At 41.3% G+C, this 16,744-nt stretch overlaps 1 protein-coding gene across 1 annotated transcript; it reads left to right on the top strand.

The window, feature by feature from the left end:
- The first annotated feature begins 1,373 nt into the window (after positions 1 to 1,373).
- LOC116707960 (uncharacterized) lies at positions 1,374 to 8,225 on the top strand. The gene is made up of 4 exons (XM_032545666.1): positions 1,374 to 1,560; positions 1,666 to 3,067; positions 3,506 to 7,998; positions 8,104 to 8,225. The coding sequence occupies exons 2-3, from the start codon at positions 1,882 to 1,884 to the stop codon at positions 7,744 to 7,746; spliced, it is 5,427 nt and encodes a 1,808-aa protein (XP_032401557.1). The 5' UTR covers positions 1,374 to 1,560; positions 1,666 to 1,881; the 3' UTR covers positions 7,747 to 7,998; positions 8,104 to 8,225.
- The last annotated feature ends 8,519 nt before the right edge of the window (positions 8,226 to 16,744 follow it).

Below are 16,744 nucleotides of genomic sequence, written 5' to 3'. Positions count from 1 at the left end.
AGCATTCATCCCACCCCGTCGTGAAAACACGACCCGTAGTGGACCAGGCCACGGCACCCGGTTTGTTGGGACAGCTGCTCGGAGAATCTGGGCCCGCTGCAGGTTCCGTGATTCATTTTCTGAGTCAACACCGTGAGCTTGAGCTTCAACCTCAATTCAGCCATGATTCACAGACAAATTTGTAAATTTGAATGATGACTACTCACTTCAATGTGTGCAAATGTTTGTGTATCAAACACAGCCTGTGAAAAATAAATATTTTTTCCCCAAAATAGAACAAGATGGCATGCTTTTTGTTTACATTCAAGAAATTACAGTTTTGAAAGCATTCTATCATAAAATCATTGTTGAATCACACTAGGAAGAGCAGCTAAATCAATGCAAATCATAATGTGGTATGTTACTGTTAAAACCGGGTTTAAAAACATTTACATAACCAGTTTTGTCTCAGCCAGTAACTGTAGCAATATGATTGCCAAAAACACACAAAAAATCTGGGTCATGCATCATAGGAATGTCCCAATCCAATCCCAAGTATCAGATCAGGGTGATTATCAACGCATTTCTTTTTAAATAATCCGTGCTAGAGTGTATGATTAACATCAACCTTTGATATATGTCATTGGTACGTAGAAGAGGGTAATGTTCTTAGTGTGACTGATCCGGATCATTCTGGTTCTGCTCCTGAATTAGTTGCACCATACTTTCAGTTTGGGCTTCACTTTTTACTAGGCTCATGCGGGGAATGCGTGCGTTGGAGTGGATTAATGATGTCAGGGCAACAGTTTTTGTCATGGACAGCCACACCCAGTCTGAGTAAAAAGCCACTAATCACCAATCTACCTTCGGCAAACTGCTCCAAATTCCCTATTCATGCTAAATATTATTGCTATGAGTTGTAGGTCTGGTGACTCATGTTTTCCAACGGCATCTTGCTCATTCAGACGCTACAATGGGAAGGAGTGGCTTTTTGCTGACACACATTCCCACACAAATATTTTTCATCCGCTCTTGTGCAACTGTAGTTTTAGATCCTCAGATTTCAGCTGTGCATTTCTTATCATGTGAAGTGAAGTGGGAAAAAAACTGTTGGTTTAAAAGACATTGATGTTAAATAAGGAACCATTATCTAGCAATGCACTGGAGACATGATCAGACTTGTCGACCTTTTTAGTTGTGATGTTTGACTGGTCATCTGCACAGTCTTGCAAAAGATTTAATTATAGACGTTGAATTTTTTCACATTTTATCACATCACATCCACAGACATTAATCTACTTAACTGGAATTTATGAGATGATTGACACAAAGTAACAAGACTTGGAGAGAAAAGGATATGTGGTGGTTCAAATTAAAAAGTAAAATGTTTAACATGAGTGTGCTGTTAGAGTGGTATTAGTGTTGTTGTAAGTGTAGTTTTAGCACCCCCAACAGGAGATTTTGTAAATAGCAGGTGACGTCACAGGAAGTAAAAAATCGGTGGATGTTTACATGGTGCTTGACGTCTGATCATTATCCACGTCCATCTGCCTCCATCCTTCGTCTTTCGTGTTATCGTCTGTATGTATACTGTTTATTATCTACTTATGTTTAGCTTATTCACTATATTTTACTGTAACAAAATGGTGCATGTTGTAATCGTATTTTTTGTTGTATTTATTTCAGTTTCACACTTTCTGCATTAGTAAACCTGTGGACAAAGAGAATTGTCTTCAGTGTGTTAATGGAAGAAAGGTGTTGAACCTTGCTGCCGGTCCTCTACTTCGTGGTGAAGTGGGAAAGACAGTACAGTGAAAAGACGGCACGTTATACACGAGGTAATCCAGTGAGTGTCACTACAGCAACTGTCATCACACAATACAGCTTCTACCGACCTGCAATATGGAGACAAAGTCAGCGTCATTAAAGACAAGGTCTTATGCATCAATGTCATCCACTCGTTCCAGTGGAACAGCAACTAGCGCTGCAGCTGCAAAAGCCAGGGCTAACGCTGAAGCGGCAAAGGCACGTTTAGTATTTGCAGAAAAAGAAATGAAGTTAAAAATGGAAAAAGCTCGTCTAGAAGCTTCAATGGAAATGTTGACTATAGAAAAGGAGACTGCTGCAGCCATAGCAAAGGCAGAAGCTTTAGAAGCAGTGGTGGGAGCAAGTGAAGGAAAACACAGCTGTAGGCTTCCTTTCATCTCATCAGTAGTTGACTCTTCCGAGCGCACAAAAGAGTATGTGGAGAACCAGGCTAAACTCTCAGCAGACATACATGTGGAATCACACGATGCGCCGTGTTTACAGTCACAACGGCTACCTCTAGAACAACCTTCACACAATACGTTGTACAAGCCACATCTCACTCCACCAAGAGATGATTGCACTGCTGTTGCTAATGTTTTTAAAACACAGCAAAAAAGCCTTAACCCATTTATCACAATGGATGTCAACGCCACCTCATCGCAACAGATGGAGCACCAGTACAGAACTATAACAGAAAATGATCAAGATTCTGTAATGCCTGCACACAGTCCCACTGTAAATCAGCAACCATGTGACACGAACAATGCAATGGAAGCTCGTCCCACATCCCAACGTGGCAACTTCCAGCAGCCTGCTCACTCAACTGGTTCGCAGATGACAGACTTCGTCAGATTTCTAGCACGAAGAGAACTTGTTACAACAGGTCTTTTACAGTTTAACGACAGACCGGAGAACTACAGGGCCTGGCGACGTTCATTCCAGAATGCCATAAGAGACTTAAACCTAACATGTGATGAAGAAATGGACCTGCTTGTCAAATGGCTGGGAAGTGAATCAACTGAGCATGCAAAACGCATAAGATCTATCCATATAAACCAGCCAGCTAGAGGGTTAAACATGATCTGGAACAGATTAGATGTGTCTTATGGTGCATCTGAAGCTATTGAGAAAGCATTGTTTGAGAGACTTGATCGTTTTCCAAAAATTGGAAACAAGGATCACACCAAACTTCAGGACCTCAGTGATTTACTGATGGAATTAGATGCAGCTAAGGCTGAGGGAGATCTGCCTGGTCTTTCTTATCTTGATACTCCTAGAGGTGTACATGCAGTAGCACAAAAATTACCTTATAGTATACAAGAAAAATGGCTCTCTCATGGATCTTCTTATAAACAATTACATTGTGTACCGTTCCCCCCATTCTCAGTCTTTGTCTCATTCATCTACAATCAAGCACAAATAAGGAATGATCCTAGCTTCAACTTTGTTTGTCAAGATGAAGTTAAAGTTAACATACAAAGACCTCCATGGAAAAACAGAACAAGGGAAATCTCAGTTCACAAAACAGAAGTATCAGCTGCTGCGTGCTCAGACAACAGATACAAAAAGAACATGGAGGATCCAGATAGGAGATGTCCAATACATAACAAGCCCCACACATTACAGAAATGTCGTACATTTCGGGAAAAACCTTTAGAAGAAAGGAAAACTTTTCTCAAAGAAAATGGCATCTGTTTTAAGTGTTGCAACTCCTCAGCACACACTGCCAGAGACTGCCAAACTATTGTTAAGTGCACTGAATGCACCAGTGACAGACACTCTTCAGCACTACACCCAGGTCAGGCACCATGGGTTAAAGACACCCAACCACCAATAAAGCACGGCGGGGAGCCAGAACCCATTCAAACTTCAGAAGTTACTAGCCAGTGCACTTCAGTCTGTGGAGAAGACCGTGCAGTCAAGAACTGCTCCAAGATATGCCTGGCCAGAGTCTATCCTAAAGGAGAAAGTGACAAAGCCATAAAGGCTTATGTTATCATAGATGAGCAGAGTAACAGGTCTCTGGCACACTCAAGTTTCTTCGACACGTTTGGTGTTCAAGGCCCGGCTGCTTCGTACTCACTAAAGACTTGCTCTGGAATGTCTGAAAATATGGGAAGAGTAGCTTCAGACTTCTGTATAGAGTCAATGGATGGTAAAACAGTGCAGCTACTACCAAGTCTGCTGGAGTGTAACGAGATACCAGACAACAGAGCAGAAATTCCAACACCGAGTGCTGCTCTTTATCATGAACATCTCAAACCAATCGTTCACCTCATCCCAGAACTCGAACCAGATGTTCCTATTATGCTCCTACTTGGACGTGACATCATCAGGCTTCATAAGGTTCACAAATGCATCAATGGCCCACCAGAAGCTCCCTATGCTCAGAAACTTGCTTTAGGATGGGTGATTGTGGGCAAAGTCTGCCTTGGGCGTGTTCATAAGCCACTCAGCGTGAACACATATTTCACCAACATTCTCGAACAGGCTCGCACAACCATTTTTGAGCCCTGTCCAAGTGTTCTACATGTTAAAGAGAGATACAGTCCCAAAAGATCAAAGGATGTCAATGAGGTAGAAGATTTTGAGCTAGGTCGCACAGTGTTCCAACTTACCAGTGAAGATAATAAACAAGCTTCATCCTTTGAAGATCTTGCCTTCATGGCAATAATGAAACAAGGAGTAAAAAAGGATGCTAGTAATAGCTGGGTTGCTCCTCTACCATTCAGACAGCCAAGACAGCACCTCCCTGATAATAGACAGCAGACTATTAGGCGATTTCACTCTCTCAAACACAACCTAGAGAGGAAACCGGAGATGAGCCAACACTTCTTCTCCTTTATGGAAAAAATATTTGAAAATGGACATGCTGAAGTAGCTCCACTTCTCAAACTAAACCAGGAACGGTGGTACCTTCCTATTTTTGGGGTGTATCACCCAAAGAAGCCTGGCAACATTCGTGTTGTGTTTGATTCAAGTGCACAGCATCAGGGGGTGTCTTTAAATGATGTTCTCTTGAAAGGACCAGACCTCAACAATCTACTCCTTGGTGTTCTGATGAGATTTCGCAAAGAAGCCATTGCCATAACTGCAGACATCAAACAAATGTTTCATTCCTTCCTTGTGAGGGAAGAGGATCGTAACTTCTTACGGTTTTTTTGGTTCAGGGACAACGACCCTACACAGGAAGTCATCGAGTACCGCATGACAGTGCATGTGTTTGGAAACAGCCCCAGTCCAGCAGTCGCTATTTACTGCCTTAGGCAAGCTGCGATGGAAGGGGAACCACATCATGACCCTGGAGTGAAAGACTTTGTCAACCGTGACTTCTATGTGGACGATGCACTTAAGTCCTTTTCTACTGTAAAAGGTGCAGTCAGTTTGCTGAAGAACACACAGGATGTTCTAGCAAACTCTAACTTGAGGCTCCACAAAATTGCTTCTAACAACAAAGAAGTTATGGAAGCTTTTCCTGCTGAAGACCGTGCAAACGACTTGAAGGATTTGGACCTAAGCTCAGACGTTCTTCCTGAACAACGGCGCTTGGGACTGAACTGGAACTTGGAGTCTGACGCATTTGTATTCAAAATCGATCAAGTAGAGAAACCCTTTACACGTCGAGGCGTCTTGTCTGTGGTAAACAGTGTGTACGACCCTTTAGGATTCGTGGCTCCTGTGACCATCCAAGGGAAGTACATTCTGAGAGAACTGACACAGCAAAGAGTAGACTGGGATTCTCGCCTTCCTGACATGATGGAGGAACAATGGATGATTTGGCGAGATTCACTGCAAGATCTAAGTAGCTTGAAGATTCCAAGACCCTATACCGAAGTTTCCCTTTCAACAGCAAAGACAAGAGAACTGTGTGTTTTTTCGGACGCATCAACCAAGGCTATTGCAGCAGTTGCCTATCTCAAGGTGGTGAATGAGGCAGGAAATATACAAACTGGCTTTGTCATGGGGAAGGCAAAACTGGCACCCAGACCTGAACACACAGTTCCCAGACTTGAGCTTTGTGCAGCTGTACTGGCTGTAGAGCTGGCAGACTTCATATCATCTGAACTTGACGTGTATGTGGATGCAACAACCTTCTACACTGATAGTAAGGTGGTGCTCGGATACATAAATAACGAAACAAGGCGTTTTTATGTATATGTTAGCAACCGTGTTGTGCGCATAAGAAGATCCTCCCATCCCAAGCAGTGGAAGTATGTGTCAACAGTAGAAAATCCGGCAGACTGTGCAACAAGATCTGTACCAGCTGCCTTTCTCTCAAATACCTCTTGGCTTAGAGGGCCTAGTTTTCTTACTGAGCCTAGACAAGAATCTTTAGAGCAAGGTTCCTTTGAGCTTGTGGAGCCAAACGTGGATGTTGAAGTCCGTCCCCAAATCTCCACTCTGAAAACACAGGCTTCTCTTACATTGCTTGGTTCCCATCGCTTTTCTAAGTTCTCTACCTGGCAAGCTTTGAGACGTGCCATTGCTACTCTTCTTCATGTTGCAATCAGCTTTCATACGGTCACAGAAAACAGACAGTGTAAAAGGTGGCACTTATGTCAGAAAGCAGGCACACCTGACCAGCTCAATCTATCAGAGGATGTCATTATTCGGACTGTCCAGGAAGAGGCATATGCTGAAGAATTGGCCTGTCTCAAAAACGGTCAAGTGATCTCACGAAGAAGTCCTCTTAAGGCCCTGGATCCCTTTATTGATGAACACAACATCCTAAGAGTAGGTGGTCGGATGAGACATGGAGAAATTTCTCTGGAAGAAAAGCACCCTAAGATCATTCCTGGTAAGACCCATATTGCCACACTGTTGGTCCGATATTACCATGAACAAACCCTGCACCAAGGCCGTCACTTCACCGAAGGTGCAATTCGTGCAGCAGGTATCTGGATTATTGGTTTGAAGAGACTGGTTGGCAATGTCATTTATCATTGTGTCACATGTCGAAAGCTCCGTGGTGTCCCTCCACAACAAAAGATGGCCGACTTGCCAGCAGATCGTCTCTCCATGGACCCTCCATTTACTTACATTGGATTGGATGTGTTTGGCCCATGGAATGTTGTTGCAAGGCGTACAAGGGGTGGTCTCGCCCATAGTAAAAGATGGGCTGTGATATTCACTTGCATGGCTGTTAGAGCAGTTCACATTGAGGTTATCGAGTCTTTAGACACCTCCTGCTTTATCAATGCCCTCAGGAGATTTTTGGCCATTCGAGGTCCTGTGAAACAGATCCGATCGGACAGAGGCACAAATTTTGTGAGTGCATCAGCAGACCTAAAGATCCCATCTAATATTGACTCCAAATCTGTTGAGAAGTATTTGGCAGACAGAGGCTGCTCATGGGTCTTTAACCCCCCACATGCATCTCATATGGGTGGCTCGTGGGAAAGGTTAATTGGCATAGCCAGAAGAATCCTGGATTCAATGTTTCTGCAAGTTGGGACATCAAGTTTGACACATGAGGTGCTTACTACACTGATGGCAGAAGTGGTAGCGATTATAAATTCAAGGCCTCTCCTACCAGTGTCTACTGATCCAAGTGACCCAGTTATACTCACCCCGGCTACCCTCTTAACTCAAAAGACGGGTGTTCCATCAGTTCCACCTGAAGACCCTAATGTTAAGGACCTCTGTAAGCAGCAATGGCGCCAAGTCCAACATCTGGCCCAAACTTTCTGGAGCAAATGGAGAAGACAGTATCTGTCAACATTGCAGCCAAGAAGGAAGTGGCACGACAATCAGACGAATCTGGAGACTGGGAGCATTGTGCTTCTACGGGACCAGCAACTCAAGAGGAATGAATGGCCCCTGGGAATAATTACTCAAGTTCTCCCCAGTCAAGACAACAAGGTCCGCAAAGCAGAGGTCAAGGTGTCAAGGCAGGATGGAACTAAAGTATTTCTGAGGCCAGTGACGGAGCTCATTCTTCTGTTATCACCACCGTAGGACTAAATTGTTTTAGAAGTGTTTCTTATTCAATGTTGATAGTGGCATTTATCTATGCCAGGCGGGGAGTGTGCTGTTAGAGTGGTATTAGTGTTGTTGTAAGTGTAGTTTTAGCACCCCCAACAGGAGATTTTGTAAATAGCAGGTGACGTCACAGGAAGTAAAAAATCGGTGGATGTTTACATGGTGCTTGACGTCTGATCATTATCCACGTCCATCTGCCTCCATCCTTCGTCTTTCGTGTTATCGTCTGTATGTATACTGTTTATTATCTACTTATGTTTAGCTTATTCACTATATTTTACTGTAACAAAATGGTGCATGTTGTAATCGTATTTTTTGTTGTATTTATTTCAGTTTCACACTTTCTGCATTAGTAAACCTGTGGACAAAGAGAATTGTCTTCAGTGTGTTAATGGAAGAAAGGTGTTGAACCTTGCTGCCGGTCCTCTACTTCGTGGTGAAGTGGGAAAGACAGTACAATGAGTTTGTTTTACATCAGACTTTGAAAAAACAGCTTTTGTTGCAATCACAGCTGCAAGTTTGTGGGGTATGTGTATCAGATTTGCATAGTGAAAGACAAGTTGATATTTGTGCTCATTGTTCTTTGTGAAATAGCTCAAGCTCATACAGATTGGATAGGCAAAAATGTTCACTTGTTGCCTTCAGCTTCTCAATTGGATTTAGGTCTGGACTGACTGCAGGTCCAAACAGGTTTTCTTCAAGAATTTAGCTTAAACAGCAGGATAGTATGTACTTTCCAGGCATGTTGTACAATTTTGTAGCAGAATCACATAACTGTTAGGTTCTGTCATTTTAAAAAAGCTGTTTATATCAAACATAAGTTAAAAGAAATTTGATATCGCCACTTGATGCCTTGAAATCTGCCTCTGTCTCTTTAAGAAGCTCCTGCTCTTTCCGACACTCCGCCTTCAGCACGTCATCACAACAATGCATCTCATTATTCTCATTATACAATCTTTCTTAGGAGTGTTGGACTGAGACGTAGTTTGTATGATGACGCACAGTTCCAGCAGGTGTTTGCTAATTGTTGCAAACCCCTGCAACAATTAGTAAACAACTCTCCGGCTGACATTCCACTAGTTTGGAATGTCGGCTGGAGAATGCAGCTCCAAGAAGGATGCTGCCAAAACTGTTTCATCATGATGATGGTGCATTATTCAATGTTTATTTTTAACAACACATGGGCTTAACATGGACCAAAAAGCTTCAGTGAACCACTCTTTTGTAATGCTCAGTTTTTGTGGACTGCCTAAACAAATACTTGTCCTGTCAATAAATTGTCCTATTTAATACTAAAAGGAAATGGAAGAAGTAACTGCTGAGATTCCACCTGTCATTTGGTAAAAGCCACAGACGGATGGACTACAGCCACTGCCAACATACATGTTCATTCTGGACCTGTGAGCACAGTCCTGAGCCCAGTAGAAGCCGACAGCTTGGTGCCGTCAGTGCTCAAAAAAGGTGTGAACAAGAATTTTTAAACGTCAGCAGCATGAAAAGTTAACCGTGAGTCATATGCACTGAGTGACATCTAAGCTGAAACTTAAGATGAAATCATTTTATTCATTTAGTTAGGGGATAAGACAGTAAAAATAACATATTTAACCTTTAGGGCATTTATCTTGTTATGCATTTTGAAAAAAGATCTGCATGAGGTTGTGGGGTTAGTATGTGCTGCTCAGATTCTCTCCCTTGCTAAGCTCTTTGAGTGTGTGAGAGTGTTTGAGCGCACACTGTAGGGAGTCAGCACACAGGCTCGGTTCACGTGGTTCCAAAGGTGAAGGGCTATTAGGGGAAAGGTGAGTAAAGGGCTGTGGCTTTGGGTGATTTAGTAACTGCCTCTCTAAGGAGAACTGCTGCTTGAGCATGTTTCTATACTGTAGACGGATGCAAGATTGTGTGGGTTTAGTTTGACTTTATTACGAAAATAGAGATGCCTTAAAATGGTGCAGAGGGTAAAGGATGAGACCCATGGCAAACTCAAACTTAGGCCTAGAGTGATAAGATCTTTGTGGTTTGGCACAAAATTCTCCAAAAATGTTCTTGTCTTAAGTCAGTGAAGTCAGGTTTTGTGAAATTATCAGTTCTCCTACCTGTATCCGGGCTATAGCAGCAGATATTAACCATCTACAATTTACCAAGCGGTGCTGATGAAGTACATGGACATAGTCAGAAGCCTAAACCAACATATTTTAGAGTGGTTATAATGTTCACCTGAGAAAACTGTGACAAAACTAACAGAGTTGATGAGAAGATAAAAGGAACTAAATACATATTTAACCTGGAAGAAAACCTGTTGAGGGTTCAAAAGACTTGTGCCACCTTCCAGAAAAACAACCGTTATGTTTGCACAGCAGGGAAATGAAATCCGTATCAGGTTTTTTTGCCCATATGTGATCTGTATCCAGCTCTTTCACTGCAGTCTGAAAGACCTAATTCAGATCTTTTCACCCACCCAAATATCCAATCTCTGCACTATCTGGTATTAATTCGGATATGTATTCGATTGATCTCAAAGTGTCTGTCATGTCGCATTTTATCTGGCTTTAATGCCATTTAATGGTTCCATTAATTATTACTTCTGCAAATGGCGCATGGATGTGTGATGTTAACATTCTCCTGCGCATGTGGGTCGCATTTGGGATGTAAACCGTTCACACACGTCTCCCTGCGGTCGGGTTTAATTAGTATTAAGAACGACCAAGCAATAAAAAAAAGCAGATTTCAGCAAAAAATCTGCATTGATTTTTTTTCAAGTGGGATGAGAAGGCTGGGTGAATGTAGCCTTGGCATGCAGGAAGCACTCAGCCATCTTCTATTGTGTAGTATGTAGGAGCAGCAGCTTATCTACTGCTGAGAGGAAGTAGTTAGATAAGCACATCTTGAAGGTCAGCTCTGTTCTAAGATGCCGTCTCGACTCAGTGAAGGTGGAGGGAGACAGAAGGACTCTGGCTAAAATAAGATCACTGTTAGACAATCTCTCCCATTCCCTGCATGACTCTGTTGCTGAACTGGAGAGCTCCTTCAGTGACAGGCTGCTACATCCTAAATGCACAAAGAACCATTACGGCAGATCCTTCCTCCCAGAAGCTGCTAGACTTTATAACCATCACTGCTCCCAATAAACTCAATGTGTGTACATCCCTGCTGTTGTTTGCATGATTTTATTGTTACTTTTTGTAAATAGTCTGTTGCTTTTAATGCACAAATACACACATATTTTGTACATCTACTCAGTTGGATGTTACTTTTTATTGGAGTACACTGTTTTTATTAACTGCTGTAATAAAAACTGTTGTTTCTGTTGTTTCCAATTGTGTTTTTATATATTATTTTCTTTGTTTGAAGCTAAATGCTTTGACTGCCTGTCACTTTGCTGCTGTTGCTCTGGAATTTCCCCACAGTGGGACAACAAAGAGTTTTATTCTACACCATTGAAAATCTTTGATATCACGCAGGATGTTGCCACCTGAGACTGGTGACTGTTGGATCACCATCCAGGGACGTGTGGCAACAATTCAACAGGTGTGTTAGATGCAGCCAGAGCGTGCTCTGATGGTCCCCGTTTGTTTACCATCCCAGACTGGAAGGGGGCACATGAAAGTGGGGTCACCGGGTCTGCAGCCGTGACCCCAGTGGCCACATCAACTCCTGCTCGTATAATCGCCGTCTTTCTTCCTTTCCCCACTCAAACATAAACACAACTTGGCCCAGTTGTTTTGCTTCGGGAGGAGAGTCACAGGACCGAGCTTTGAAGAAAGCCAAGCCAAAGCCGCATGTAGGCCAGCGAGATCGAAGACAGTGTTCACTGTGTGAGTAATGATTGACAGAGTATCGGATTGCTCACAGATGCATTAGTCACGGCAAATTTGTTGCGTGTTCTTGTTCTCGATTCTGAGTGTGAAAAGGTCTCTGTCAGTCTCAGAGCTTCATGAGTTTGGAAAACTTGAGCTGAAATTTGCTCTAGTTTAACACCCCATTTAATTATCAGGAATGACAATAAAAAAAGTGAAGATTTTCAAACAACACTAGGAAAAATGTGGTCATTAATGACAGAATTTGGAAATTTCTAAACAAGCGTGTGTGCAGTCAGCACTCAGTACAAAGTGTTCATACCAGCAAAAGCAAACATGTTTCTGCTGGGAGGAAAAAAGCTTACACAATGAAGTATCACAACCACACGCAATAGTGTACAAGCATTCTGGGGCACCATCAGGGGGTCCGACCTTTTTTTTTTCCAACAGTGTGCGGGAAAAACAGCGTCGTCATTGGCTAATTTTTGGCTGGAAAGAGCCAGTCAGCTCTGCTTTCTCCTCTCATCCCACAACTATCCAAACACTGGGCTGTTAGTAGCTCCGATGTGCTCTATTTATCAGGCCACCTGGACATGCATCTGGTCAGCCGGGGTGTGCAGGCCTGTCAATAGCACAGCCAGATGGATGTGCATTAATAAGGGCGTCTTATGTGTCAAAATCACAAGTGGCAAGTGGTGACTTTGGAGGCAGCTTTGAAGCATTGAAAGCTGTATTATGGGTGAGTGGAGTGAATGAATGGCAGAGTGGGGCAATGGGAACAGCAGACAATCAGAAGGGAAAATTAATTACGGAGCACTCCTGTTTCAGTCAGTACTTCACTGTGCTCCCCTTCCTGTGCTAATAGACAAATTACATAATAGCCTCTGAAGAGAGGGAGCTTTGACATAAGGTAACCTCTCAGAATAACAAAGGAGAAGCAGAGAAAACATACAAAGTAATTCAGCTCCATAGTGAAATGGACAACCACTGGAAGTTGTGTGCTGTGAAAGAGTGTTTTCCTCTAAGATTTTTTGTTTCTGTGTGCTTTTTTGTCATACTTACATGCTTCAAATTATCAAATAAATTTTAATAGCAGACAAAATTATCTTGATTTAATACAGAATGCAGTTTTTAAACGATAATTTTATATATTAGGGTTTTTCTGATAACTGGCAATGAGTCTTTTAAACCACTGTGGTAAACCTTCAGTCCAGTTTTGCATGTAGAGTTGTTTTAATTTAGCAATATTGTGATATTTTTATTATGAAATCTTGGTTTAAGCTCATACCAAAGCATTTAAATTGCACCTAGGTCCAGACTTTAACTAGGCCACTCCAAATGCATCTCAACTAGAGTGTTTCCCCACTCTAAGTTCCAAGTTCCAAGTTAGAAAAATAAATGGAACAAACTGATGGCCAGATATTTTCTTTCTGGATTTTATGCCAGACAGCAAATTTCATGGTGAATTCTGAATTCATCAATTTTGTTTTGAAATGTTCAGACCATCATATTACCACCAGATTTTCTGTCAATATGATGTTGCTTTTATAAAATTGAATATTAGTTTTACATGAGATATTTTCCAAAGAAGACCAATGTTTGGCCTTGGAATTTTCTCATTGGTTTAATTTTTCCTCTAATCTCTTTCTTAGTGCTGAATCATGAATGCGTCAGTAGTGCTTTGGATGTTACTATGAGGGATTTTTTTTTTGGTGATATACTAGATGAGTGTATGACAATCTCAAACGGCTTTTGCAACCCTTTAAGAGTAACAGATGTCAATAAATTTCTTTAAATTGGGGAAAGATTTGATGGTTTTCAAGTTCTTTTAGCCTGCTTGATGTTGTCAGACAAGTTCTTGTTAATGATTGATTCCACATGTCTGGCAGTAATGTGTCAAGTATTGATGAAAAAGTACTATTTATAAGTAAAATAAGCTGCCAGTGGAACCATATTAAACACATGGTTTTTGGTCTAGTTCAAAAGCAAGAATTTGTAAGGGATCGTGAAGTTGAGAAACAAAACATTTTCCAAGAACTGAAAGAGACCCATGTTATGTCCAAGGACTGATAAATTAGATCTGGGTGTCTAAACTGCCCTCTCGGGCTGAAAGCTTGTGTTCAAAGTTTACCAGAAGAACGTGGGCACGAGGCAGTGGTGGTACGGGACAGTTTGTGACACAAACAGCCTCATCAAAACAGATGATACATTAACACTGCGCACATCGCCGTGCTGACTTGAATATTTAGTGTCACAAAGTCCATCATTTCGTAATTGATTTCCTAACAGCTTCCTTTTGGATAGAAGGTTATCTGTGTGAGAAGATTAGAGCTGCAAAACAGAAGCCCTTTTCCCTGAAATGTGGTCTCACTGATAGACAAAACTACCTGTAGGTAGTAAGTTTATTTTCTTTTCTGTCCCACTGATACACCTTTAACTTTTCAGCCTAAATATATTATCTAAATTTAAACCCAAAGCAAGAATAAAGCTTCCAGTATTTACACTGAATTAATTTTTTTGTAAATAGGTTACAAATTTTTCTTTAGAGAACTGTTATGCTATGAGACAAAACTAACACTTATGTAAGACAACTACTTGTAAAAAGATCATTTAATTATAAAAGTGACACGTGCACCATGATGTCAACTGAAATAAACAGGAAAAAAGCTTTAGCCTGAGACTTCTAAAATTGAACCTTACAACACCTCTTGAACTTTTTCAAAAGTTCTCTTGTTAAAACCACAAACTAAAGCCAGGAAGATAGAGCACATAACACCAATTTTAAAGTCCCTACACTGGCTCCCTGTAGCTCAAAGAATAGACTTTAAAATACTGTTGTTAGTTTATAAATCACTGAACGGTTAAGCACCACAATACATTAAAGATCTGTTGTTGTTGTTGTTGTATCAACCTTCCAGACCTCTCAGGTCTTCTGGTTCTGGTCTGCTCTGCATCCCCAGAACCAGAACCAAATGAAAAGCAGCTTTCAGCTTCTATGCACCACAAATCTAGAACAAACTTCCAGAAAACTGTAAAACAGCTGAGACACTGACCTCCTTTAAATCTCGACAAAAAACCCACCTGTTTAGAGTTGCTTTTCAAACATAATCAATTATGAATTTAATGATGGCACTTGACTTAATGTAATGTTTTGATTGTTGATTCTATGTTGCATGACTTTGTATTTTTGTGTTTGTTATGATGTACAGCACTTTGAGATGCCATGCTGCTGAAATGTGCTATACAAATAAAATTTGATTTGATTTGAAACTTTAAAGTAGCATCTATTGCAGTAAATAAAGAAAAATGATACCTGCTTTTTTCAACTTTTCCCCCCCCCGTTTTTACAAACAAAAATCTGAAAAGTGTGGCATGCATTTGCTTTCAGCCATTTCAGCCGCAACACATAACTTTCATAAAAAACATTTTTCCATATTTGTTAAGCCGTCCCTATATTGTGACAGTGCAATATGAGACAGATAATCTGTGAAAGAAATCTAGCTCGCTGAACACAAATGCATGCCACACTTTTTAGATTTGCATCTATGAAAGAAGTGCCAATAATCATGAATCACTTTCTTTCTCATTCACAATTCAACACCACTGTTGGACAACAGAAAATCTTAAATAATTTTTCACCTTTAGGAATGTGGGGTTGTAATGTATCAAAACATGTAAAAGTTAAAGATAACTTGTCCTCTTGTCACTTGTCCCTGCCCTGCAGAAAGGGACAAAGAAATCCCAAAATGGCGGTATTATCCTTTAACCCGGGCTCCTGCTGGTTTCATGCTCCAGCAGGCAAAAGCTCGGTAACTGGTGTCATATGGAGCGGATGATGGGATGAATGTCCGCTGCTGTGGTCACAACTACCTGCCTATTTGTGGAGACTCCATCAATTCTGCCAACTGCTTAATAAAGTCGCAGAGAGGACAAAGATCCCAGACTCTGAACCCAGAACACATCTGTGACTGAGTGGGTGTGTTATTACTCATAAAGTGGATTGTTATTAAAATACTCCTACTTTTAAAACTCCATCCCACTTTCTGACAGGGACTGTGTAGCAGACTCCGGCTCTCTGTTTTTGTCCAGACAAAGTCAAGCAGAACTGGGAAAAAAAGAGAGAGCCCCTACTATTTAAAGGGTTTAACAACGCTGTCCAGATGCTGAACTTTGTGGTATTCCATTTATTCCCAGTACTCGATGTCCCGGCCAATGATATCCGAGGAATATCCGGTGAGCTGGGGGAAATCCTGGGACTCTGTGCAGAAAGTGCTGCCAGGTTTGGGCTGGCTGCCATGAACCCTGATGTCAGATAGCAAAAATGAAACACTGCCTCTCAGAGCTGAAAGCAACAGCAGAACGTTGAATCAATATTCACTTATCTTTACCGTTTCACTGCTGCTTTATTGGAGATTATATTGGCTGGCTTGTGTTAGATCTATAATGATATATTGCGAGACGGTGCCAGAAGCGACAATTAGGTTTATTGTTAAGAGATTAAAAACATAACAGGGATGAACTGTACTTCCTAAATCTAGAAGCTATTTATATCAACAATAAAGGCTGGGCTTTATTTGGGCCAAGTAAATCAACAACAAAGAGGCTGATTATCTCTTCTTGAGAGCAATTTGTTTATACCATCAGAGAGAGAGAGAGAGAACCAAAGCATGAAGTTGTGAAGAAGACACAGCAAACATGTTGATTGAGGAGATTCCATCAGAAGAGACCAAAATGTTTGGAACTTTTTGGCCACGCTAGAATCAACAATATACAGATACCAACTTGGCATTGATATTTTTGATCAACCCCCCCCCCCCCCCCCCCCCCCCCCCCCACCTTTGGTTGTAAGGTTCTAAAAAGTACTTTAACAATTACTGTTATGAAAATGTTGAAGGGGCGTGAATAGTTTTGTAAAGCACTACACGTCGCATTTAGACTTCATACATGTTTTATTTCACAAAGTCAGAAAATCTCTCAATATCAAAGGGAAACAAGCTCCTTATTATCTTCAAAAATTGGAAGTGAATTAAACCATTTATGTTTCAATGTCACATTAGTGTGTATAAAAGGTCAGAAACACTAAGTTTATCTTTATTGGTTTAGGACTTTTATCTAAAGCCCACCCCAGATAGTTAGGTTAGGAGAGTTTGAATTTCATCATACATCTCAAACATGTTTAT

Source organism: Xiphophorus hellerii, chromosome 18, assembly GCF_003331165.1.
Source record: "Xiphophorus hellerii strain 12219 chromosome 18, Xiphophorus_hellerii-4.1, whole genome shotgun sequence".
Taxonomy (NCBI): domain Eukaryota; kingdom Metazoa; phylum Chordata; class Actinopteri; order Cyprinodontiformes; family Poeciliidae; genus Xiphophorus; species Xiphophorus hellerii.
The sequence above is the reverse complement of the archived record's forward strand: the minus strand, read 5'-3'. Positions and strand labels throughout refer to the sequence as shown.

Bases quoted from the DNA above. Each gene is read 5' to 3' on its own strand.
- LOC116707960 (XM_032545666.1), top strand. From the start codon at position 1,882: ATGGAGACAAAGTCAGCGTCATTAAAGACAAGGTCTTATGCATCAATG. The intron at 3,068-3,505 runs GTGTACATGCAG...GCAACTCCTCAG, and splicing joins TTATCTTGATACTCCTAGAG to CACACACTGCCAGAGACTGC.